General features: G+C 34.8%; 1 protein-coding gene across 42 annotated transcripts in view; it reads right to left on the reverse strand.

Moving 5' to 3' along the window:
• The window catches only part of NRXN1 (neurexin 1), a 725,995-nt gene that overhangs the window by 645,004 nt on the left and 53,869 nt on the right, over window positions 1-27,122 (reverse strand). For 30 of the 42 annotated variants that reach the window (XR_014582544.1, XR_014582545.1, XR_014582546.1 and 27 more), the window contains exons 3-4: window positions 5,899-5,916; window positions 1,009-1,038 (exon numbers count right to left, since the gene is read on the reverse strand). The exons of 7 other annotated variants lie outside the window; for them this stretch is intronic. Coding sequence is in view for 28 of the 35 variants with exons in the window: in XM_083831654.1 (XP_083687780.1) it covers window positions 1,009-1,038; window positions 5,899-5,916 (48 nt within the window). In the remaining 7 variants the exon portion in view is untranslated. Of the gene's footprint in view, window positions 1-211; window positions 1,039-5,898; window positions 5,917-27,122 lie in introns of those variants that run through there. 5 more of the 42 variants (XM_083831646.1, XM_083831635.1, XM_083831633.1 and 2 more) reach the window with 2 other exon arrangements.

A 27,122-nucleotide genomic window follows, 5' to 3' on the forward strand; every position in this document is an offset into this window, starting at 1 on the left:
AGGACACAAACTTTAAATAAGTCAGCCTGTACTTTAGGACACTTCTCCTTACCTCAATATCCATGAAGTATTTACTTAAAAAAATATACCTACCTCATGTTACCAGTACAAAAAGATTTACATTTATTAGCATTTCTTAAACATACATTAAGAATATTGATGGCATTAAAAAATAAAGAAAATCATGTAATACCTTTACTTTTACCTATGGATTTGGTGAAATGGTTCCATGAAGAAAGCATTTCCAGACAAAAAGAGAATAAGAAGAGGAGAGAAACAACAGTAAGAGTCATGAGTTTTATGTAAATGCAATAATATCTAAACATGAAACGAGACAAAGTATAAGATAAGTGTCTGTAGACAAATGGAGATGCAATCAATGTCATATTAGGGATTTAGTTTATTTTTTTTTCCAATCATGTACATGCAGCAAAACACAGAAATAACTCATGCTTTGATAAGGAGTGATACAATATTAACATGGACAATGGGTTAGGAGAAGAAAAACCACTGATTTCTTTAGGTGGCAAAATTGTACTCTCAGCATTCCAAAAGCAAGGAGCAGGTGCTTTCTGCACGTTTCCAATCAGCCATGCATTAATGTAAATGTACTCTTCAATGCGTACAATGTGACAAGCTCAGTATCTTCTTTCAGGAACTATCTGAAGAGTGCTCTTGCGCTTCATTTATCTTTCATAAAATCACCCATAATTGCATTTTCTGATAAATACATGAAATTTTCTAAAACACCTTCTTATTTCTCTCACCTCTTTTCAGTTATTATATTGAGAGAGGGGGAGCTGAGGAGGCAGGAAGGACAAAAGCTTACAGAGCAAACAAAAGAAAAAAAAATAAGGAAGGATGTGACTAAAACCACGTTTAACATGTTTATTTGCAGCCAAAGACAGCTTTCAAGCATTTGCCCATCATTTGCAGTGATGGTTTCAAAGCAGCTACAGAACAAGAAGAAACAATGAAAGCAGAGTGGAAAAGGAACAGAGCCCATACCTTGGTCGCCCATCATCAGGTGCGCCAGACCTTGAAGGAAAACAAGAGCACAGTCAGCAATGAACAAGGGAGCATGGGAAGGTGGTGTTGTCACAGTGACAAAAATGTTTTGTGACAGGCATCTGTTTCCTATGAGATGTCTGTATCACAGACGGAAATCAAAGAGCATTTTTCAGCCACTGGTTGGAATGCTTTGGGCTAAGAGTCATAGAACTGCAATTCAAACACTGGGTAGTGTTTTGCTGTGCATTTCTTCTGTGCAGTAGTTGGGAAGCCAGAAAATAATAGAATGCTTTCAAATCCAACCAATTCCTTTAATATTCCATCTGTCTTTATTCTATTTTGATTATATTGCTTTGAATACTTGGCTGGGAGGACTTCCTGTCCTCTAGTTGCGCAATTATGTTAAAAACCTGGAGAAGTGTAAACCTGAAAAATGGGCTGGGTCTGATCTTTTTCCCCTCATAAAAATGAGCATTTCAGGTAATTAAACAAAATTTCTTTATCACATCAAAATGATAATGCAAGGGATGTCTCCATATTTGTGTGAAAAGTGAGAGTAGAATGAATATATTCCAGAGGAGGCAAATTATTACATATGCAATATAAAATATAAAGCCATAAAGAAAATTTAAGTGACAATTTATGACTACTTCATAAATGCTTGAGAAATAGATTTTGCTTTATATTTGTGTTTTGAGATCAAATCCAATCATACCAGTATAGGTTTAGTGACATTTCAAAATGGATGTTCATAACAGTAATCACTCAACCAGGACCAAATTTAGTTAAACTTTAACCAAAAATATTCAGTCTTTTTATTGCACAATAATAAAATGATACTTATATTCTTACTGAGAATAATGTGTTGTAGAGAGAACATTTTTGTAGAAATAAGATTTTTCACATTTTACATCTGGTTTAACAACAGGTTTATTCTTCTTAGCTGCTTTAGGATCCATTTTAGAAGTTCTTAATTGCTTGTGTTAAATGTGCTTCTCTTCTCCCACAACTATAAAAAATGATGCATTATTTTCTTATTTGCAATTAATTAAAGATAATTCACACAAAGAAGGTGTGCAATAAAATATCTTGCTCTTTATTGGAAAGCGGACTTCCTAGAGAATTCCTGTGATTTCTAATTCACAAAGAAAATTAGGTGCACAAATGACTCATAGTACTTGGGGGTAGTTCAAAGAAGATACTCCTGGCTGCAATCTGTCTTAAAGGATTCATATCTCATCAGTTTAAAATCTCAAGTGATGTTTCATAGGCTAACAATGGTTTTACTGAATTAGAGCTTTTTAATGTCACCCTTCCTGGATGATAGTTAAACTGAAAGGTCTGGCATGCCCCATCTCCCTGAACAATAGATTCAGTTTCCAAAGACAGTGCACTGCAGCTGTGAGGATGATCTGAGGCTTACACCAATATGAGTGAAAGCTAAGTGTGATGCTGAAGGGATGCCTACATAAGCATTACTTGGAAATTATCACACAACTGTGCTGCACAATATTAGTTAATAGAAAAGTGTCCACAAGTGTTCTTTCTGGTTCTGCAACTGAGACACACACAGGAAATACAAACTGTAAAGACGCACAGTCCAACTTTATTCTTTCAGTGCTGCACATCACTGCTTGGATCCGTTGCTGCATGACCTTCTGTAAATAATAGTCTCTTCACCTTGTTATTTGATTTGTCTATTGGCACAAAACTTTTTTGTATAGATAACTATAATAAAAAGTCTCAGACATTTGACTTGGCGTTAACTGTAGTCAAGAAAGGGAAAGTGAAACTAGTTGAATGTTAGAACATTGCCTTCTTTATCAAAATCGTGTAAATTACATTCAGTTACTGTATTTATGTGAGCTCTTTCAGCTCTTAGAAAGTGTGACAGAAATCACTGTCATGTCTCCTAGGGGAAAACAAAGAAGGTAATCTCTTCCTAGCTTGCAGTTAAATATGACTTTTATAGTTATGAGGACTTAAATAAAAAGCCTAGCTTCAGGAGATTATCACTGCCTGATATCTACTGTTTTTAGCAATATGATATGTGAGCTTGATCAGTTGCAAATACATGATTCTTACACATTTTGAAAAACATAAATGGCATTTTTTTTTAAAAAAAGCCTCTTGAAAACATAGAAAGCACTTGAATTTTAAGAGCCACTTACAGTGTTGTTCAACCAAAAAAGAAGCCAAATGAATGTTAAAAAAAGACAAAAAAAAAAAAAACGCTCAAAGCAAACATCCATCAATTAAAAAAATGAGTACTCGTTCTCAAGACATTGCATTTTTTTTACACTGTGTGCTATTTATTTGTGACTTATTTGTTACTTATACTTACTTGTAAAAGGAGCATAACAATACTTACCTTACTTTATATTTTTGCAATCTGTGGATGAAGGCTATGGAAGTGTGAAGAATTGCTATTACTGTACCTGTACAATCCACAGAGGGGTTGAAAATGATACAGATAAATCTACCATGACAACAGTCACTGCTAAATTTTCAATATGATCGTGTGCTTATAATAGAGAAAACCACAACGGATAGTCATGGAAAGATCTAGCCTTCATGAGCCATGATGTATAGGCATGCCATACATTAAAAGTATTCATTTGTGCACCATTACTTCATAAGCAGAATGATAAAAGTATTTTCTTTGTGAATTAGGAATTAAAGATTTAGTAGGAATACCTCTTGTACGCATGTGTGATCCATTCCATTTTTATACCGAATGTGGCACCAAAAGGTCAAAGTTAAGGGGCACAGAATGGGACAGGGAAAAACAGCATGAAGATAGTCTATTTTCATAACCTTGTGTGTAAGTTCCATGCAGAGCACAGGCCAAAGAAAAATTTAAACATGGTAAGCTTGTGGTGAACATATTCAAACCTAGCACAATTTCAGTAATATGAATAAAATGTATCTTTTTCACACCAGCAAATTTATTAATATTAAATCCTTCTCTTTTCTTATGTAGGCTAATTTAGGGAAATGCACAGATACCACAGAATTCAAAGATGAAAAATTATAGCTCACTTTCCCAGTTGTGCTTTGGATACGCATTCCATGGTTCCATTCTTTAGATATGCATCATTTGCAAATTTAATGCATGCATAAGTATCTAGAGCTGTGTTGGAATAAATTTAAGGGAGCAGTTTAAAGAATTAGATTCAGGTAACTTCTGGATTAACTATTATCCAGGCCTTATCTTGTACTGCTGTACATAAATGAATATGTGAAATTAAATTTAACTTCCTTATCTAGTTGTACTGATCCTAATTCACATTTGAGTCTCATGTTGACACCATTAAGAATTTCGTGCATATGTCAAATGTAAAATTAGGTACTTATTTCTACGCTTTTATGTTTCTAAGTTAGAATTCCTATCCCAACGTTGTTGAATATTTTAATTTCACAATGAAGAGAAAATTGTACTGATACATATATGCTTGATAGTGCATACAATTAAAGCATTGGAACAGTTTACATTTTCTCTCTCCTACTGGTAGCATGTATTTAAATAAAATTGCACAACATCATGTATGTACTAAATCTCACTTTGCCCTTGAATACAGTTGCATAGAGAAATATAGTATTGATATTTCCAGGTGTTTCAAGAAAATTGCCAGTAAATAGCCAGGCAGTGGCCCACGGTGCCTTGAATTCTAAATATACTCAGGCCCCCACAGTGTCTCACTGCAGTACCCTAGGTCAGAGACATGTCAGGGCAGTCACTTTGCATATGTGTTAGCTTACAAAGTTCTTCATTAGAAAAAAAAAAAGTGTTTAAACTATCCAAATAAATAAACAATTAGATATTATTACACAGTTTAAACAGATCAAACCATTTTTTGAAATAGTCATTTATACAGTATACAAAGACTCTGCCCAGAGCAGATTTTTAAAGTACTTGTACTTAAAACAGCACCAGCACCTTTTGGCTTATATGCAAAAGGACAGTACTGATTCCTAGCAAAAACTGATCTGTGAAGTGTACTCTGTACCATTACAACCACGAAATATATTCACTCAGACATATTTTACCAGCTAATAGACATACTTACCAATATTCAGGCTAGCTGACGTTGTGTTTTAGTTTCCACTGCCCTGTGACATACTGTCTTTAAAGGACCTTACTTACATACCAACATTATTATTAAAATCACATGCCCCTTCTTGTACAAATTCCAAAAGGCAGAGTGCATTATGTTGAAAAGTTACACAGATAAACTTTTTTCCTAAAACTTTGTGCTGTAAAGGAGAATACAATAAGCAAGACTAGGGAGAAAAGCACTTTCCATTTTCCTAAACTATAGGTATTTAACATGCATTATATTCTTACAAGGAGGATTCGTGTTCCACACTAAAGAAAAATATATTTTCTTGAAGCATTTTTCATACAGAACATGAGAAAAAAACAGAATTTCTTCATCACTCCTTCACTTCATGACTTCAAAGAGTGATATCAGTCATATGAAGTTGATATCAGGCATCCCAGGTTGGATAAGGCTTTGAGCAGCCTGGTTTAGTGGAAGGTGTCCCTGCCAATGGCACAGGGGTTGGAATTAGATGATCTTTAAGGTCCCTTCCAATCCAAACCATTCAATGATTCTATGTGTAAATCCCATTGTTTCAGTGGAGATATTCTGGAATTACATAAATATGGCCAATATTAAAATGAGTCTTTGCTTGTGTTCTGTATGGAAAAATAAATCACACATTTAAAAATCTTGTATACCTTTATGGATAAAAAAAAATGCAACTTACCGTACTGAATGTTATGCGTACTTTTATAACATTTAGCATAAGGGGAAAAAAAAACAACCCACTAAACAAAAGGGAAAAAGAAGAGCTTAGGAAAATAAGGTAGAAAGCACCCACCTTCCACATAGTTGTCTTCTGTAAGCACATAACAGGGAAGGAGAGAAAAGGAAAACATTCATTAAGCAGCATGCAGACTGGAACTTGCCATTGCATGTCTTCATCATGCAAGGCATCAAACACAACATGCAAGTGCTCCATTGCTACAATCCAGAAGGAAAAACAAAAGCACCAGGGAAGCACTGGTTCCCCTATTTAACAAACTTTACATGATACGAAATAAAACAATGCTCTTTCCAAAGTGCCAATTTTTTTTTTACAGGATTTATTGCAGCTCCTTGCAAGTTCAGTAATTATTATTCATTAATCAGTGGATCATCTTGCAAGACTTTTATAGCTACATATTTTAAAGCCATCAGTCATTTCTGATAGGGATTCTAAGATCATTTGCTTCTACTTTCCCATTCTGAATTTCCCTTAATTACCTGTATGACATAGATGATTTTAAACAGATAGAACAAGATAACAAGATATACAATACGATGTGAAGATGTTACAGCAGGTAGCGTGGCTGATCCTGCACTACTAGGGCACTCACTCTGGTCGATGGGTCAGATCTAAGAATCCAGTGCGCAATAACTGCCACTTAAACCATTTGGCCTTACTGAGAGTTGTACAGAATCAGGTCCCACAACATTTGTAAGCATCAGAAACATACACATCTTAAAAAATCAGTCAGATTGCTGCCTGTTACAAAGCTAGCAAAGACCACAGCAACCTCAGGCATGGGCTTTGCCCCCAAATGAGATCAAAGGATATTTTACCTGAGTAAAAGCTGCAATAATTTGGCCTCCTATCCCCAACCGAATGTCAATATGGGGCACAGGAAAGAAATTTCCCCTAAAGCTGACACAGTAAGAAGGGACTAGGAATTGAGCCTTAGCTAGCAAAGTGGACAGAACTCAAAGTTAAGAAGCAGGCTCAATATCCTAGTATTCATGCTAGTGTCTATACTCCTCAACTCCTTCACTAGATAGCTGATTTTGAGGAAGTACATCTGTGTTGCCCATTACAATTTTGACTGAGGAGAGGATGGTAGTGAGTACAAAGAGATCTCAGGAAGAGAGAATAAGAAATGAAAAAGAAAAAAAAAAAAAAGGAAGAACAACATGGAAGTCAAGGAGATGGACGGTGCAAAAACAACAAAGAAATGGGGAAATGGGGAAGAGGTGGGAAGGGTGAAAACATGTCAATCTGAATTCTTGGAAGCTCTTGTCCTACAGTTTGTGTGGTCTCCACCAATACTTGGAGCAATTGTAAATTGTAGTCCAGTGCTGGTCATTTCCTATAGAATCTTCCTATATGAAAATACTTTTTTATGTGACCATTAAGAAATGTGATCTAAACTAATCTGGATATATCACAGATAAAGAGTAAATAAAATGACTTACAAAGAACTGGGCTCAATGATACTTTTTATGCATAGTCACTTCCTGCTAGAATGTGTCACTTTTGGTTATGATGAGTCTTTAAAAGTTAATGCCACTAAACACTCCAAAATCTCACCATAACTAGATTGTTTTCAAATAAATAGTTTACCACTTTAAAAATAATAACTATTATAAACAATGAATATTTAAGTCTCTAAGTCTATCAGTTCTTAGTTGCAATACTCATAAGACTGTCCTGATATTTTTTTTCATCCTAAGGTAAGTCACTTTTTCCATACGCACACTCTCAATTTAGACTTCTGAAAACTCATAGCCTGAAACTTTAGTTTGTTATGAAAGTGCAAAAGGCACATACTGCTTCATGCATTTAGGAAAGTAAGAGTCTGAAGAGGGAAAAAAAAAAAAAAGTATGTATGAAAAGTAGTATGTATCTGTAAATAAATACTGAAGATCAAGAAATCAAACAATGCTGACTAAGAAAATGAAAGACACCCATTCCCATAAGATAAAAATACTCTGTTCCATATACAGTGTAAATTACAGTGATATTCAGTGATATTTGGGCTATTAGGGATATCTACTTATAGATAAAATTTTCTGGAAGAACGTTCTTCCTTTAAGTGAAAAAAGTAATTTCCCTTCTTTAAGCACAATAGACCCCAAATGTAATGAAAAATGAAATTGTTATCTCAATTGTAGTATAAGTCCAAGTTCCTTCATTTAGTTTTCACTGCTGCAGTAAATTGCAATATCAATACTGCAATAACATTCTGTTAGACATATTTAATTCAAATTACTATTACTTAAAATCAATGCATGAACTTGCTAAAAGGCTCATAATGTTGAAGTCAAGCAGAGAGTTCTGAACACAATGTAACAGGCAGCACCAGATGCTTAAACTCACCTAGTTAGAATGTGAGTAGCTTCCCCTAAATGTCTGATTGATTAAACTTCTAAGTGACAGTAGATTAAATTGTCAAAACATTTCAAATTAAAGAAAATTGAAAGTGCTGAATTCTTGCTCTGTGAATAATACCATGTACATATAGCCAAATCCCTACATACTAAGAAACAACAATGAAAATTCATTCCTCCTTATCTTGTTGTCAGGATAAATCACACATTTTTTAACAGATCTGTAATCTAAGTAAATATTTTGTTAGGCTTCTTTATGGTACTTTTCAAGTTGTTTTTTTTTTTATGTTAGGTTAGCACTTGATATTATTTATTGAGGGTATTTCATTGTGCTGTCCTATATTTGCATATCACTTACACTCTGCCTTACTTTCCTGATTCTCCTTTTGCTGGCATGGCCTATCATTCTAAGTAGAGACGAGGAAGTCAGAAGACCCAAATTCTAACTTCGGCTTTTTTTTTTTCATTTTGCTTCCTCAAGCTATTCTTCAAAAAAAAAAAAAAAATCTTTGAACTCTTTGAAAGCAATGTATACTATCAGTGTTATAAGTATGCATTTTAGAGGGAACAAAATTTTCTTCAGTGAATCATGAATTTAAATCAGGAGTAACTGTACTTACGTCATTAGAGTTGCACTGGTGTAAAATTTACATAACTGGAGGCAAATAGAGCTATGTTACACATTCCCATTATTTCTGATGATTTAGCCACCCACAGTTTATTTATCCATGTTCACATACATCCACTCTGGAGGACCTTGTTGTCTACTGAGCAGCTCTGTTGACATTGGTGGAAACAGAGGCTTTGATACAAGACATGCCATGTCCTCATTGTCGCAAGCATTCACACAGGAGAGCTCTTAGCCTTTTCTGCACCAACAGATCCTACAAATGATCTCCACTAATGCACAGTCCACATATGAGGTGAGAGGCTAAAAGAGATTGCCAATGCAACAGTGGAGGTGCAGAACGGCCTTAAGACCTCCATCAGCCACCAGTCGACTAGCCAGACTGCTAATTTTCTCATCACTATTCTGATTTCTACTAGATGTGAAAAATCCTGTCTTCATGTTGCGCCCAGCTAGATGATGAGCTAGACAGGCATTTATCCACTGCAAATACTTATTTCCTAGACCACGCTCCCCCACCCCCACCCCACCCCCATCCCCTCCGCCAAAAACAATCCTAAATTGCACTGCTAATTTCTATGTTTGTAACCTAATTCCTTTGGCCAAATTCTGCTCTCAGCTCTACTGGTGTATTCTGTTGACTTCACATATTTAGCCAAATATTCAGTTCACTTTTATCTGTCATGACACTATTGAAATCAGTAGAACTATACCACTTACACAGGCTGTGAATCATTATCTTTGGATGAATTGTCCCAGGCTGTCCCTACTGAGATGAGAGCAGAATCTACTCCTTTTTTTTTGCAACAAAAGCCCAATGCAATCCAATTATGTTAGCCTATTACCCTGATTCAGTGATGTGAACCATGTTTTTATAGGATGCGTTTATTAATTCAAGAATCATTTTAACATTTGGTGATGCTTCATGGAATTCTTGATTATTTTACAAAATAACTGACTGCTCATATGTTTTGTTTTTCCTGCTATTACAATTTTCTTCTCCTACAATATTTATACCTATTCCACATACAGACCACAATATTTGTCCTGACAATTATAAAAGAACAGTATGCTCATGATAAACAGATGAAAAAAATGTTAGTATTATGAAGTTACAAAAATATCATTTTAGAAATAACATAATAAAGATAGCATATTAGAAATGGCATTTTTTAAAGTGTTTTTTTTTCCTTATCTGAATTACAGTTCAATAACATTTGACAACAATGAATTATACCACAGACACAGCCTATGAAATTTCATAAGATATTCAATAGCAGGAATAGTGAGGAAATAGCCTGAAATAAAGCTGAACTTTTGCAGGTGTCTTGCAATAAAAATGGTTGCTAGAAAGTTAAGACATGATACTATCAGTTTGTTTTCCCAAAGAAGAATTCCCAGATATGCTTCTCCATAAATTCATCTGCTTAAAAATATCATACGGGAAAATGTCATTTCAAGAGGCAGCTTTTTCTACAGGACTGAGCCCAGGATCTCTTGGATTGTATGATTTAGTCAGTTTCTCAAATTGTTAGATAAATTGTTTTACTTAAAACCTGGTTCGAAATAAATATTTGGAAAGGATATGAAAATGTGAACTACGTTTTAAGAATAGGAACAGACATAGTTTCAATAATGATGAACAAACGCAATACATTGAAAAACTGTGGCTAATAGTGCTGCTTTTCTCAAATGCTTCATATCTGACAAATTCCATTCAGATTACTCACATTTATTTTTTTAAAAAAAAAAAAGCAACTGTAAATGTTGTGTTTATTGCCTGTAATTATGATTAATTCAAAATGGATATAAGGATATATAAGTATATACATATAAGGAGGATACCTAGTACAGAACTTGGATTCTGTTGTAGACTTCTGCTTGACTATCGAGTAAATAGGAAAGCATCATTTCCTACAGCTGGGACTCATAGAACCTAATTTGGGATCCATCCACAAAATTTGCAAATCTAATTGAATCTAAGGTAAAAGGTCCAGTAGTTTCTGTGTTTCCACATGACTGAGTGAATGGCTCCATTATGTCTGAAGTCAGTGGACTTGCCCAGACTCCATACAGCTTTGGGTGGACCCACTCAGGGTACCTTCCAGTGTAGTGGGTAGAAATATAATAGTGACTATATTGATTTTTTTTTTTTGGTGGAAGAGGGAAATTTCAGAGTAAAAGGAATTTAATTCTGTTCTAGCTCCACTTTCTATCTACATCTCTGTGAAGATCCCTTCTTTTGCTCTGTACTAGACTTAGGAGATAGGTGTAATATAATGAGCACAGATGACCCGTGTTCACCAAAAATGAGGAAGAGTCTAAATCGGAGGATCATCAGGGCAAATTAGAAACTTCTGCCAGTTTTGTAAAAGACAAAGACATTAGCTCAAATGCAGTACACCTCTGTAAAATCTACTAACATCTGTGAATTTACTCAAGGTGAGGCCATCATTTTGGGAGACTGCTCTGTACCCCAGGTGCACTGACAATGAAATAACAAGATAATTTTAGTTAAGTGACTGTAGATGAGCTCCTAGTGTGAAGCTGCAACTAGAGGGTAGCACTGCAAGTCTTGCATGCATAGGCAAAGAAATAATGAACAGGAATAGAAAATAACATTACTTTGGTGGCACAACTAAAACCATTACTGTGTTTAGTTCCACTGTTCATATATTTAAAAGGATGTGAAAAATAAAGAGGTTACAGAAAAGAAAAAAAAAATTCTCACAGTCATTTACAGCACTAAAAAACTCAGAACACTCAGCAACAGTGTCTTAAAATGAAAGCCCTATGGTGATTAATCTATTGAATATATGAAAGGCAAGATTAAGAGGTCTAAAACCAGTCTATAACTATCAATGAAGCAAGAAAGATTCTTGATACCTGGAAGTCTTTTCAACCAGACAAATGCTGGGATAAATAGTCAGAAAAGTTCAAACTGAAAGTAAAATAAAAACTTTAATTAACAAAAAAAAAAAAAAAAAAAAAAAGAACATTGGGAATACTGGGAAATTCTTTCTTGAAGTCTTAAGATGAGCCTTTGTCTAACAGAATCTGTCTCAATCAGACACTTTTGGGTGACACTGTTGGAATCACTGGAAGTTCTGCCTTTTGCCATTTAAGAGATCAGGTTAATAATTTCACAACAGTCCATTCTGGACATAACTTGTACGAATCTGCTAATTCTCTGTAGTGAAGTGAGAACAGATACCAAACATAAACAGCAAAACTCTGACACTCTGTAAAATACTGAAATGTTAAAATAAATTGTTTTCTCAGAACCTATCTCTGCATCCTTTGCAACAGTCATGACATATGTTTCCCACGAAGAATTCGAATATGACAGGTGACAAAAATAATTCAAATTGTTACTGTTGTTCCCAGTAGGAAAATACCCCACACCCAATTTACTTTTACATGCTGTAACATTTTCTAATACCCTCTCCAGGGTCTGCAGATGACAAACAGAATCAAAACCAACGAGACATAATTAACTTAACACTCTTTCTGACACAGTATCTTTTTGTGCTGTTTGATTCCTATGCACCTTTATCACTTTTCTATCTTGTACCAACAAAAATGTATTAAATGTTAAATCATTTGGCATTGCTTTCATTTAATGCTATTAATCTATGGTTATTTTACTGTTACACAGTTTTTGATATTGCACATCTGAGTGGACTTGTGTTTTTATGGAGCTACAGTAATTAAAAAATCTGTGATACCTTTATTTCATTTTTCTCAACTGCTTCCCAGCAGTGACACTTTTAGAAAGTTACTTGTCCACTTATTTTAGTAATTTGTATCATAATTCTAAATAAACCTGTACTGACTCAGGGGAGAGATCATGAGGTAGATGTAAAAATGATGGCTTTTTAATTATATTACAGTCCCAAGAAATGTGAATTTGGCCTTATTTTGCCACCTCATTAGAGTTGATTTTTTTCTCTCTAAAATGGGTCTGGCTAGTCTCAGATGTACTAAACTTCAGAACTGCCTGCAATCTGTCAGTACTTTAAAGAAATTTCCATCAGTCATTGAGACAAATCTGTAATGGCTGCAGTAATTACAACCAGGAATCAAAGGTGGAATCAAAAGTCTTTTTACAATTGAATTTAGTAACACTAATAATGGTTACAATGAAAGGATAAATAAGTTATCTGTGCAAGTGAAGGCAAGTCAAAGAAACACTCCCTCCTCAGTGTTTTAATGCTATTTCATAAAATGCTATACTTTCCATGTACAACCAGAAAATTGAATAAAATGTAAATCTAAGTATTTAACCCAGTAACCTGATATTGTTTAGGAACTGCTCCTCTTTTTCCATATAGCCTCTTGGACTATTTCTCTGGATTGGAAACATTCCGTTTTCATTGAAAATCTCTGGGATTTTAACACTTAACTTTGATTTGTGCTTTCAATCATCTTAACTGCAATCACTAGTTTATTTCCTATCATGGAGAATGGACAGACTAACTGGAATTAACGACTGACTGTATACGGTCAGCTTTGCATGGTTGCATCTTATCATAACGCATCTTTTCTTCCTGGTGCTATTATTAGTCTTTTGGATCTTCTCCAACTTAACCCTGCTACGTACATGGCACAAAAATGTATTTTCAGGATATCCAAACCAAAACCTTTCATAGAGAGTGAACTATTCAGTCTGGCAGAGAGTAACAGTAGGAACAAATTATGTTCTGTAAGAGCGATGCAGGATGACAAAGGGATTTCTATCTTAAAAATACCTGTTTTGAAAATAATTTGAAAAATTCATACATTATTTCTAGAACTCGTTTAAGAAAACAGTTGCTTAAGTGAGGAATCAAGATTTGTTCAGATTTAGTTGTGACTTTTTAGGTGTAAATAAGAGCAGAAAATAGACTAGTAAATCTGATTCCCTGTTGTGCTGTGCTTTTTGTAGTCAATTACGTCTACACAAGAGGCTAAAAAATCAAGCCTAAGTTACTATCAGATGAAATCAAATCCCTGTCCAATCATCCTTTCAACAAAACTGATATGTTAGCCCCATTAATACAGTAAGATTTGCTGGACAGACAGTAGACATAGATTCACAGATTCACAGATTCACAGATTTCTCTAGGTTGGAAGAGACCTCAAGATCATCGAGTCCAACCTCCGACCTAACACTAAGTACTCCACTAAACCATATCCCTAAGCTCTACATCTAAACGTCTTTTAAAGACCTCCAGGGATGGTGACTCCACCACCTCCCTGGGCAGCCCGTTCCAATGCTTAATAACCCTTTCGGTAAAGAAGTACTTCCTAACATCCAACCTAAAACTCCCCTGTCGCAACTTTAGCCCATTCCCCCTCGTCCTGTCACTAGGCACGTGGGAGAATAGACCAACCCCCACCTCTCTACAGCCTCCTTTCAGGTAACTGTAGAGAGCGATGAGGTCGCCCCTGAGCCTCCTCTTCTCCAGGCTGAACAAGCCCAGCTCCCTCAGCCGCTCCTCGTAAGACTTGTTCTCCAGACCCCTCACAAGCTTGGTCGCCCTTCTCTGGACTCGCTCGAGCACGTCCATGTCCTTCCTGTAGCGAGGGGCCCAAAACTGAACACAGTACTCGAGGTGCGGCCTCACCAGAGCCAAGTACAGGGGCACAATCACTTCCCTCGACCTGCTGGCCACACTGTTTCTTATACATGCTGTGAAACGGACAAAGAGCACAGGTCCTTTTCCAACCAGATGGCAGCATTGTGCCTAGTTACACTAATAGAACACCAAAATTAATAGGAACCATGCAAAGCTACACATATTTTTATATTTCCACTCTGTCTTTTACTGTATTCAGGAAATGAGGAATGCCTGGGTGCTACCAGCGATGCTATGACTTTAACACAAGCAGCTGAAGATACTTTGGGATGAAATGTTCTTCAGAGTTAGCAGCTGAAAATGTAGAAGATGCACTGTACACAATTAAAAGTACAGTAACAATATTTGAAATCACTTTGCTGTATAGTTCTTTAGGTAATCATCACAAAACTCTCTTATCCACTGTTAAGATTGATTTTGTGCATTTGAACTGGACTGAACCTGTGTTTGGAAGCCCTTAAAATGGTACAGAACAAACTTTCTACTAGTTGAAATGGGAAATTCCTCTGATGTGAGTGGAACTGTACTCTCGAAATCCTAAGGCCATAATGAAGGTTTTTAAAAGACATCAAATTAATATTTAATCAGAGCTATCTGTGACTGCACGTGAGCAAAATGTGTTTCTCGTGTTTTATTTTCTTCAGAACTGAACTTAATTTTCTCGTGAACTAGTCTACAATCATTTCAATGCTAATTCAGCATTTCAATGCTGATTAATTAGCCAACATATGTAATGAAAATAATCTAATTACAAGAAGTTTTAGAACTAGATCAATATTTCTTCAATTAAAATCTGTTCTTCCTTAGCTGAAGTAAGAATTGATATTTCTTAAATTTCCTCCATGGATTTTACATGAACTGAAAAACAACGTGTCTTTTCTGTAGGTGCGTGAATGATTGGATTGAGCTCCTGTGTGTACAAAATACTTGTGCACATTGCACTTGGGAAACAGATGCTTTAGAATGATGCTTGGATTTCATTACACACTTTGATATGAATTAGTTCCCCAGTTATTTTCTTGGCATAAGAATATATTTATTTTAACTATTCTAAGGTTTCTAAGTGATGTAATAAACCTTCCAGCATTAGTTTAGAACTGGTGAAACAGGCAGTTTCCAACAAGGAGATATTGTACCTGACATGCTTAAGCAAAACCCTCATGGTATGCATATTATGTCTAGCTACACTAATTTTCTTGTCTATGACTGTTCTTATCTCAGAACTGGACAAATAAAATGTATTTTGCTGGTAGATCTTTCAAGATGGTCACACTTTGGGGGCATCTATAAAAAGAACCCAAATCAAGCTGGAGCTAGTTGTCTTACTTTACAGTTTGATCAATATCGACAGCTCTTGAAGTATTAATTGCTATCTTTGTTCCTTTCTGAAAGGTATGTCTCGGATATATATTCCTGTGCTAATCTTTACTCACTTTACTTTTTTTCTGCTAAAACTACATATCATTTTACATCATCACAGTAACATGTTGACAATGAAAAGGTCTTTTCTATTGTCAGCTCTTCTGTATATGACAAATTGGTTAGAATCACACAGTGGCTGGCATCAAGGAAAAATCAGCGTAGGATTCTTTATCAAAGATCTATTTCTGGGCTAAAACATTATCAGAATCAATTAAATAGTTCCACCATTAAAATGAACATACAAATCACCTGCCTTCCACTTCTTATTCATAAAGAGGAGAAATAATTCTGAGGTTCCCAAAGTGGCAAAACTCCAGCATCTAAACCTTAATTAAAATTTCTCCCCAGCAGACTATTTATGCCATTAGGCAATTCACAGAGTTATAATCATGAAAGCAAGGATCATGTATCATATAACCTATGTACTTAATCAAATTAACAGAACTCCCAAACAAACCACAAATATTTCTTACATATTTTTTTCAATGAAGGTTTTGGAATAGAGGACTAACCTAAGACACTAACCACCTACTAAGAGAGAAATTCATATTTAAACAAGGTGAAATTGGTATGACTTTCTTGCCTGCAAGGTGCATCTGTGTATATACTGAATAGATAGACTACATAAGCATATGAACATTCATTCATATAATAATGCATAGTAATTGCAAAATTGCCTTATGCAATGTAAAGAATGTATAAATGTAATGAATACAGCCAACATAGAGAGCAATACATGATGTGCTATGGTCCAATTGTTAATATATACAGAAACTAAAACAGGGGCAATCTTCTTATTGAACATAGTAAATATTTTTACTTCACTAAGACAATACTGATACAAAATGCCATATCATGCCAAGGAACAGAAATAGGTAATATAAAATTTCAGGAAAAATCCCCTTACAATTCAACAAAACAATGACTAACGCATATGAAGATGCTTAAGAAACTTGAAAAAGCAATATTGATTAATAGGACTTTGAAATTGTATGTTTCTTTGTTTAAAGAAAATGTTTCAAGGTACTGTCATTCTGTAATTAGTTTGATTCAAAAGATAAAAAACTGCAAAAGCCACTAACAACAAAAGTTTTTTTATTTGTGAAGACTCTTTATATAGCAAGCTAAAAAGTGCTTGATCCATTATTTTTTTTTTTTAATTCAAGTCTTTACAGCTTACAGCAAATGCCTTCTCACTTTTAGAAATAGATACTTATTCCAAAAGTGTATGATATGAAGAATGTCAAATGCTGGTAAATCATTTACTTTTTAGAAATAAATAGATACATTCAAAGCATATCTCCCATAACATGCTTACAATGCACGTGGAACAGTCACCATATTCTACTTCCATTAAAACAAACTCTCCCTTCCCAAAAAAAGCATTTGTCTCCAAAAGTAGTTTAGAATATGAAGATCTAAAGTGTTTTTCTTTATCCCTTTGCATGTATCTCTTTAATATTCAATACTGACAGCTATCATTTTTCATCCAGTCTGGATTATTATAGTGAGTTATCACAGTTTTCTGTAGTGGGGCAAATATTTAAAATACATCATCTTCTGGTTAGAGCATTAGCAGAGCCTTTAAACAACTCTGCTGTTATTACTGTCTTACATCTTGTATCAATGATGTCTGCATGTATTTAAAAGACATGTTAAAGACATGCCTTAAAAAAACTACGATTAAATTACTTTAAAAACATAGGAGTCCTTCATTAAAAAAAAAAAAAAAGTATGTTTTTTCTGACTTCACTAATAGCTAGTCTGATAAGTGTAAAATCACATAGTCAAAACCAAGTAAAGTTCTAGTAAAAAATAGATGGAATAGAAAACTTGGACAGGAATGGTTCTTATGAATGGGATCTTCTTTAGAACCCATTCAGATGGATAGAAATCCTTTCATACAGTTTAAAACCTGGATTGCTCTTTGATTTTCATGGCTTATCTGCTGGGCAGGTCTTTTTGAGATCTCATGGCCAATCATTGGCACTCTATGAGTTTATGAGTCTACCCTTTATGCCAGGGAAGCATTTCTAATCAATAGCTTTTAGTGTAATGGAAGTTGCCACAATGCTTTCAAGGTCTGGGTTTATGCTGTAGTTAAAATGAGCTTAGTGCCATCTCTAGTGTATAGCTGTTGCTTCACCAAGCTGGATATTACAGATTAGGCCAACGCTGCTTGTCCAAACCAGTATTTTGCAAGCTAAAATAAAAGCAACACAGAAAACATTGATAACATCACAGGGAAATCACCTTCATATGTTCTATTTGTGAATGCCTACATACCTGTGTATTTAGATATGACTTATAGTAGTGAAGTTACTAAAATAGGTCAAATAAATTTTTCATCCAAATTGATTGAAGTGAGCTCAGATTCAGAGGAAAGATATGGTTATGTAAAATTCTACTGAGACAAGAGAGTTACTTTAAATATATGGACACTGGTTTTAAGTCTCTTTTAATACAAGTTCAAATCTTCGGTTTAAACTCTTATACATATATTTGAAATTGGAATTGCTGTCTTAGAATTGCATCATTCAATTACAAACACTTTGGAGCATAAAAAAAGGAGAAAAACATTTAGAAAAAAAGATCTCATTCAGGTCTGGCTATTATTTCTCATTTGTCGAAATATTGTAAATGTATTGTTGTAAATGTATGTATTGATGACCCATAGTAATCAACAGTAAGAACATAAGTCATATGGCTAGAGTGGAGAGTGGAGTACAGGCTTAATTTGGGTAGAAACAGCACATGCTTTTTAAGTCCCAATTTCTCCTGAAACTAAGAGCAGAAAAAAATAAATTTTCAAAGAAATTAAATAATAGGGTTTACACATGTTGGAAGAAAACTGATGCTTATGAAGGAAAACTGAAGTTCACCATATAAGAATAACATGATCTGTTCTTCTCTGAAATGAAATAAAAGTGCCACTGGGAATTTCAGGTCAATTGGAATTTTGCAACTGAACTCAGCGATTACTGGATTGGGCCCTAAAGGCTAAAGTTTGCATAGAGAGCTTAATCTCTCTCTTGTGCAGCAGTGACACATATTTTGGTATCATTTGTACATGCAAGTTATTCCCTTCAATTATGTAAATTGTGCATTTCTTCCTGGATTTTGGCAATTTCCTTAGCAAATCTAAGGACTAAGTGCAAATGAAAGAAAGGAAAAACAGGAAGAAGAACAAAAAGAAAAAGAAGAGCAAGAAGGATTAGAAAAAGGATAAGAATGGAAAAAAAAGGGGGGGGGGAGGAGAAGAATAGCAATTTCTTTTGGAAAACTGAGTATCTAAGAATTAGTGTAACTTACTCAGCACAATGCCATGGGTCTCAGTGACCCTGGCAACTTTTCCAGGAGTCATTCCACCCAAAAATATTTTATGAACAATCATAAAGCATCTGAGACAATTTTTTTTTCTTTAATATTATTTAATTTATTTTTCTTGAACCATTAACTGGAGCCTTTTAAAAGAAACAATACTGTTGTTTCAGACATGTTCCTGTATATCTCTTTGAGTATGTTTCATGGTCAAGTGAAAGAAACTATACCAAGGTGGTTTGTTTGTTGGCTTTTTTTGACAGATCTCTTCAGAAATGAGTTGCAGTTCAAGACCCCAGTACAATAACTGGATTAATTGCCTTTTTTTTTTTTTCCTTTCAAAAATATATTCTGTGCAAACTATGAACACGGTTGTGACTATCTGTACCAGCTGAAGTCTTTTTGGATTGTATTTCTAGCACAATTCACGGAGAATGATTGGTAGCTATAGGGAAAGCTGGAGATCTGTTTACCAGTGACGGTTTCACTAGTTGACCTTGATATCCAGGGACAAAAATTACACCCAGTCACCAATGCAGAGTAGTAACTCACACGCAATTGTTCAGAAAGCACTTGGAAAGCACAGAATTAACTTATAGACAGTCATGACAACAATAATACTTTAGACAAAATTATTCCAAGACAATATATTTTTGTCATGTTGCTCTGCCATGGGAAGCATATTATCATGTATGTATTATTGACCTCAGTCTTTATCAGCATCTCCCTCTGGCCTTGAAAGACGTTGTCCACGGGAATCAAGACCTATACAAGATCAGTAGCTTAGGCAAGCACACTTTTCACTAAAGAATTAGCAAATCCATATGCCCACATTTCCAGTGCAATATCAACAAATCCAGGTATTTGTATATGTTGGTTTATGAACAAAATATTACACGGCTAATTTAATAGATGTTTGAAGAGGATGAAAAATATTTTAAAGAAACTGAACACTGAAATAGATGAACTGTATATTAAAATAAAACATTACCTTGCTGATCAGGACCCTCTCTAGAAGACATAAGGTGAATGTGATCTTACATATAATACGTAATTACACTGCATGCTGCTACTGTCCCATACAGGGATGCAAAATATCCTTTCATAGACTCTGATACTCGCTCTATCACAGTCATATTCTAAAATTCCTATGTATGAAAACACCCCCCCCACAAAAAAAAAAAAAAAAGCAAAAACATGCAGATGTTACACAGTACCTTGAAAAATCAGATTCTTGAGAAAGCATTTTCATCCATTGGAGACATTAGAGTCACCCCTCACAAAAAAAGAATTACAGAGCTACGATGTTATGAAGAAGATGGAAATGGCGATTCACAAGACGATTATTAAAGAAATATCAAAGAAAGGTATGGGGTCTTGATTGCTACAGTGAGCCACACCTACATCATGACTCTAATGTAGAGTCCTAGTATAGAGTCCTAGTAAATAATGCAAAGAGTATTAAAACAAAGCATTTTATCTTGTTGCCACTCTATACTTTTTCAGGCAAACTAACTACTTTGTTCTGTGGGAAAAAAAAAGAAAAAAAAAAAAAAGCTTACACCTACTTTTTTTTTTTTTTTTCGGGTTGATCACTGGAAATGATTCTCCCTTTTCAGCTGATTCTGTATACTCAGCCTCAGAGCACTGAGTTCACATCTTTGCAGGCAGAAATCTTTTTAGTTCACTGATGAAGTATCCACACTTTTTTAAGCAATAAAACCTTTTTATGATTCTATAGCATCTTTCATAGAAGGACCTTGGTGGCTTACACAAACAAATGCCTCCATGAAACAGAAAGAAAATTCAGTAGTTGATGTTTCCATGCAAGCACAAGTGGTGCTTATGATTGATGTGAGGGTCATTCAGTTCAAGTGAATGAGTGCATCTACAACTTCTTCCACTTTCCTGAGCTGAGGAAAATTCTATAGTGGAATTTTAATTTGATTCAGGAAAACTGAAGAATAAAAGCCAAATATAGAACACTTGGATAGGCCTAGACATACAATATTATGTCTACAGGTAAGTGATGTCCAGACTTAATTGTTTATGAAAGGCTATGTAGGCATCATATGAGCCATATAGTATTTTATAGTAACAGAAATGTTTAACTTGGATATAATGCTTCTTCTCTGAACCATAATGTGTGAAAATTGTTGTGATCTTCCAGATGGTGGATTTAATTCTAAATCTTTTGTTTGTTTGTTGTTGTTGCTAAGTAGTAAAGAATATGCAGTGCTGAATGTGATGAGAATTTGTGAACTCCTTGTTTTATTCAGTTAGGCAACTAAGGAGGGTAAGTGTCCATGGAAGTAGTTTACTGTCTCATGCTTGCTTCTTCTAAAAATTCTGGCTGTTCTTCATTGTATTTAGACAACTATTTTAGCTTTTCCTTTTTCTTTTCTTTTCTTTTCTTTTCTTTTCTTTTCTTTTCTTTTCTTTTCTTTTCTTTTCTTTTCTTTTCTTTTCTTTTCTTTTCTTTTCTTTTCTTTTCTTTTCTTTTCTTTTCTTTTCTTATCATAACAAAAAGCAACTCTGCTGCTATCAATAAGCAGGACAGAAAGAAGAAAGAAACAGATCAGTATCTTCCTTCACTCTGGATAAATGTACTTATTTTTAGGAAACGCCTCCATGTGCCAATTTAATTTATTTGCAGACTTTCCCTTTTACGCTTTGTCTTTATGTCTCCTGTAGAAAGAATTGTAGATTTAATATGAAGGACAAAATGGCAAATATAAGAAAATAAATAAGACTTACTTTTTTTTTTTTCCACCAAGAGGAAAGTTAAAAAATCTCTTCTTATCAAGCGTAATAGAGAAGAAATGTTGTTATATATGAAGAGAAATTTTCTCAGGAGAGAAATAAGGAAGAGAAATATTCAGTTCAGTTGAATCCAAACTACAGGGTCTTCAAAAAGCAACCAGAACAACAAAATCACCACATATTATTAATTGCAATAACATAATGTACCAAAACATCAAGCCACTCCATGAAAGAGGTAAACACAAACAATTGGCATATACCTTTCTCATCTAGTTCTGTCTCATGATAGGATCTAAAAAACAGGCTACATCGTTATCTCACTATAGGATCTAAAGAGGGGAGATGGGAGAAGCAACAAAGGTTCACCAAAATTCTATGCTGTTTCAGAGTTCATTCTGCCATTTCCCAGGCTAACAATGGTCCTGTAATGTTCAAACCAAGTAAACTGAAATATGGTTTCTGTTGGTGGTGGTGGTATTTTTTTTTCCTATTGTTTTCTAAATGTTACAGAAAAGCAACACCATAGCTTCACTTTATCTGCCAGTCACCTTCTTTGACTTGCCCCTTCCTTCCTTCCTTCCTTCCTTCCTTCCTTCCTTCCTTCCTTCCTTCCTTCCTTCCTTCCTTCCTTCCTTCCTTCCTTCCTTCCTTCCTTCCTTCCCTTCCTTCCCTCCCTCCCTCCCTCTCTCCCTCTCTCCCTCTCTCCCTCCTTCCCTCCTTCCCTCCTTCCTTCCCTCCTTCCTTGCAGTAACACGCTTAAGCAGAAGCCCTCAACCACTTCTGTTCACCCAAGTAGAAACAAACAGAATTTTCCCACATTCCAACTACTGGGAATGAGAAAAACAACAATAACAACAATAAACACTATTTCTGATCTGAAGGCTAACATTCTATATTAAAGTTCTAAGGATCAGGTACAAATTATTATAACTACTAGTAAATTTGGTCTTTGACAAATTGAATGCATTGGAGGACATCATTCTGTAGTCACCAGATGTTAAGCAGGATCTTTTACTCTGTTCCAGGAATGCTTAAGAGTAATTATTAATGTCATTATGAAGAGAAAGAAATCCTAAAATCACACACACACAAAAAAAAAAAAAATATCCAATAAGTTTTTCTACCTCAGTATAGGATAAACTATGTCTCTGTCATTCCAGATAAAATTTATCTATTTCCCACACCCCACTCCTACCAGATCAGTTTTTCACTATTCTTATCATTAGAAAGTTCTTCCTGACTCTTAATTGCTGCAATTAAACACCATCATTTTTCCTCCTATGTACCATGGACAAAAAAGATTAGATTATTTCTTTGCTTCTCATACCACCCCTTTACAAGCTTGATCTTTGCTATCAGGTCCTCCTTTAATCACTTTTCCTGTAAGGTACACAACTCTAATTCTTCTTCTTTGTTCTTGTTCTTGTTCTTGTTCTTCTCCTCCTCCTTCTTCTTCTTCTTCTCCTTCTCCTTCTTTCTTCTCCTTCTCCTTCTTTTTATTCACAAGTCTACTTTGTTACTGAAATGCAGTGCTCAAAACTGTGCACAGAATTCCAGCCTAGAGTACAGTACTGTGCAGAATTGGATGATTACTTTACTTTGTCTTACAAGTTTTATTTCCATTTAAAAGAGAAAAAATGTTCTTATTTTGTACAACTTCATGGCTTTGCTGACCCCTGTTCAGAATGTGGCACATGCAGATTCCAAGATTCTTTTCTGAAGAAACAGTATTTCATCAGTTTTTCTCTATAGCATGCTTTTGCTGTCCATAATTGATTCCTATGCCTAACCCCTTTCTCTTGTTTCCACAGAATTTCAGCCAATCTTTTGGTCCTTTTCTCTAGTTTGTCAAGCTGATTTGGAATTCAAAGCTTGTTCTTGAGTATGCTGTTTCTCTATTCCTTCTCTGTTACAGCCATCCAAGCTGATTAAAAAAAAAAAAAAAAAAAAAAAAAAAAAAAAAAAAAAAAAGCAAAGAACTGATTCCAGAAAGGACACCTGTGGTTGGCTTGTCCTTTCACTTTACTAAGAATTACTGACAGCTCACACAGCTATCCAGCCAACTTTGCATGCAGTTTAGTAGCAATTTAGAAATTTAATCTAGCCCAAGATTTCCTAGTTGCATAAGAGAATATCATGTTAGTGCTGAAACATTTGTCAGAATGCATGACATGGACTGCTTCTTGCCAGTCTGTAAAATCATTTTAATTTGTTGGCAAATACATGTCTGCTATTACTCATTGCTTCCTTATTTTGCAACTGCTAACAAATCATTTGCTTGAATATATGCTCAAAAATCTTCCAGGAATTAAAGCTAAACTGACAAGCTAGACTTGGCTTTTCTTTCTTGCCATTTTAACATTTGGCACTATGTTCCCCCTTTTCCAGTCTTCTAAAACAACATCAACCTTTACACAGGTTCTCAAAGGAAACATCATTTCAGAGGTAAAATTGTTTCTGTCCAGTAATCTCCTAAGTATCAAGCTGCAGTTCATCAGATTGTGCCATTTCTTGTATTACATGGACAAGAAGGTCTGAATAAGATTAATGTAAAGAATATACCATTTTTATATTAAATGCTTAAAATGCCTATGCAGGATAGTCCTACAGCAGATAAGGAAGCTAAGCATGAAGTGCCAATAATGAGATGGTTTATTTTGCTATTTGACCAGGGCCTTTTGAATTTGCATTGATAAACTTTAATTTGTGGCAGTAAAAGTTTATTGCATTTTACACTATGCAATGAATTGGTTGCCAGCAAAAGTACTCATGTACATGACCTACTAATAAATATGGTAGTGGTATGCTGGGTCTGGCTGGGATGGAATTAACTTTTTTCATAGCAGCCCATACGGTGCTGTGTTTTGGATTCATGACTAGAATTGTGTTGGTAACACAACAATGTTTTGTCTGTGGTTGAACAGTGCTTGAACTGTGCCAAGGCTTTCTCTTTTTCTTACTCTGCCCCCATAGCGTGCAAGCTGGGGATAGGCAAGAAGGAGGATACCAAAGAAGGAGGATACCAGTCAGGACTGCTGACCTGAACTGGCCAAAGGGATACTCCATACAACATCATGCTCAGAAATAAAACTGGGAGGCTATGTCTCAAATGTAACTTGGAGACTGGCTGGGTATCAATCTGCCTCTGGGAGGTCGTAAGTGATTGCCTTTGCATCACTTTATTATTATTATTTTTTTTTCCCTCTTTCCTCCACTTATTAAACTTGTGTTTATCTTGACCCATGAGTTTTTTCACTTTTGCTCTTCCTACGCTATCACCATCCTTCTGGGGGTGAGTGAGTGAACAGCTGCATGGGTGTTTAGTGCTGGCTGCAATAAACTCAAAACAGGTGTGTTAGATGGAAGACTATGAGACATGATTCGCAATTCCAAAAAGTTAAGACCACGCATTTACCACATGTATTGACATCAAGAAATGTCTCTAATAAAGTTAGTAACACAGGCAGCTTACCCATCTGAAAAATTTTGCTTACCTATTGAAAAGTATGCTGATTTCTGTATAGACAATACATGCTTTATTGTATGCAGTAAGGATAATTATGTACTAAGTAATTATACCATATTTTTTGGCTGATCCAGAAGCATTAAAATAACTAAATAATATGTAGGTAGTACATTCTAAATTTTACTTTGTCTACAGATTTCTATAAATCTTCTAAAAAAGAGTGTTTTTATAAGATTACACATGTGACTGATTCACTCGTTTAGCTTTCATATCCATATTTTAGTTCTTTCTTTTGTACTATAAAAACTTTTGTCTACCTTTACATGGAAAAATAGAAGTTCAAAGAACAGGCAAATCAATTGTTTGTCAACATTCACAGTACAACTAAGTTTGCTAAAACTATTATTTTTTTCATAATCTAATCTTTATACTAAAGCGTTCATAGTTTTTCTGTAGATTGTACTTCAAAAAGCATCATTGTTTTGGCACATAGCAGCTACAGGAGTTCGTGTGTGTATTACATATGAAATAATTATTTAGTTCACAAATGAAGATGTGGATATTAGAAGTTTTTCTCTGGATGTTCATTGCTGACAATATTTATGTTTCAGTATAATTCTAAAATACCATAGATTGCTTCATGATTTTTAAATAAAAAATTTTGATTCTAGCAATCAGTTCATCCGAAAGGATTTTGTGATCTACAGGCAGAGATTTACTTATATTGCCAGAAGTTTGGTCTAAAGTCTTTATCTAGAGGCCAAGATTTTCTGCTGATCTTGGTACTCAGCTCATAATGCAATTTCTGAAGCAGGCTTGCAGGAATGTAGAAATTAGTGTTTTGCTTGAGCATGTGAAAATAACCACACACTTAAGGTGTTTAGATTTTTAAGTTTTATATTGCTTTCAATAAGTATTAGACATCTGCTAAAGTTTTAATAACTTTTGTGGTGTGCTGAATCTTTTACTGAAAGGCATACATTATATGGCAAAAGCTATCATAAGAAAAAAATTAAAAATTGAGCTTTTTGATTTTTGGAAATCAATATAATACTTTGGGACAGTAGGGAGCAGCAAGTCAGCTAGCTGTTGTTACAACGGAAAAAATAATATGTTGCTACTTAGACTGCAATTATTTGCTTCCTTTGATATCAATGTTTTGCTGCATGTAATGTCACAGTTGATAGCCTTTATAAGATATCTTGTTCCTATGAGTTTATGAATCATCAAAACATGTATCTGATATTTTAACTATTTTTCTTGCTACTTCCTTCAGCACTGTGGTATCAAATTCACCTGGGCCTAATGCTTTGCAACTTTCAAATAGAGTAATTGCTTTATCGTCTTTTCCAGCATATCAGCAAAGTCTTTGCCATTTTTCTTTCCCACAGGAAAATGTATCTGTCTCTGAGATGATGCCTTCTGTTTCTTGTAAAAATAACAAGAAAAATACATATTTTAGTTGCTCAGAAGAATCAAGCTTATTAGTTGCCAGATTTGTGTGGTTCTTCTCAGCAACCCTGTTTTTCTTTCCTTTACTCTTTTAATCCATTAAGTTTGGTAAAATTTGGCAAAAAAATAAAATAAAATAAAATAAAATAAAATAAAATCACCAAAGATGTACTTTGAAAGTTACGCATTTTGAAAAAGTGTTTTGTTTGCTACCTTTACATCTTAGAGTGTCTTCAGTTATTGTC

Source organism: Anser anser (assembly GCF_964211835.1).
Source record: "Anser anser genome assembly, chromosome: 3".
NCBI classification, from domain to species: Eukaryota; Metazoa; Chordata; class Aves; order Anseriformes; family Anatidae; genus Anser; species Anser anser.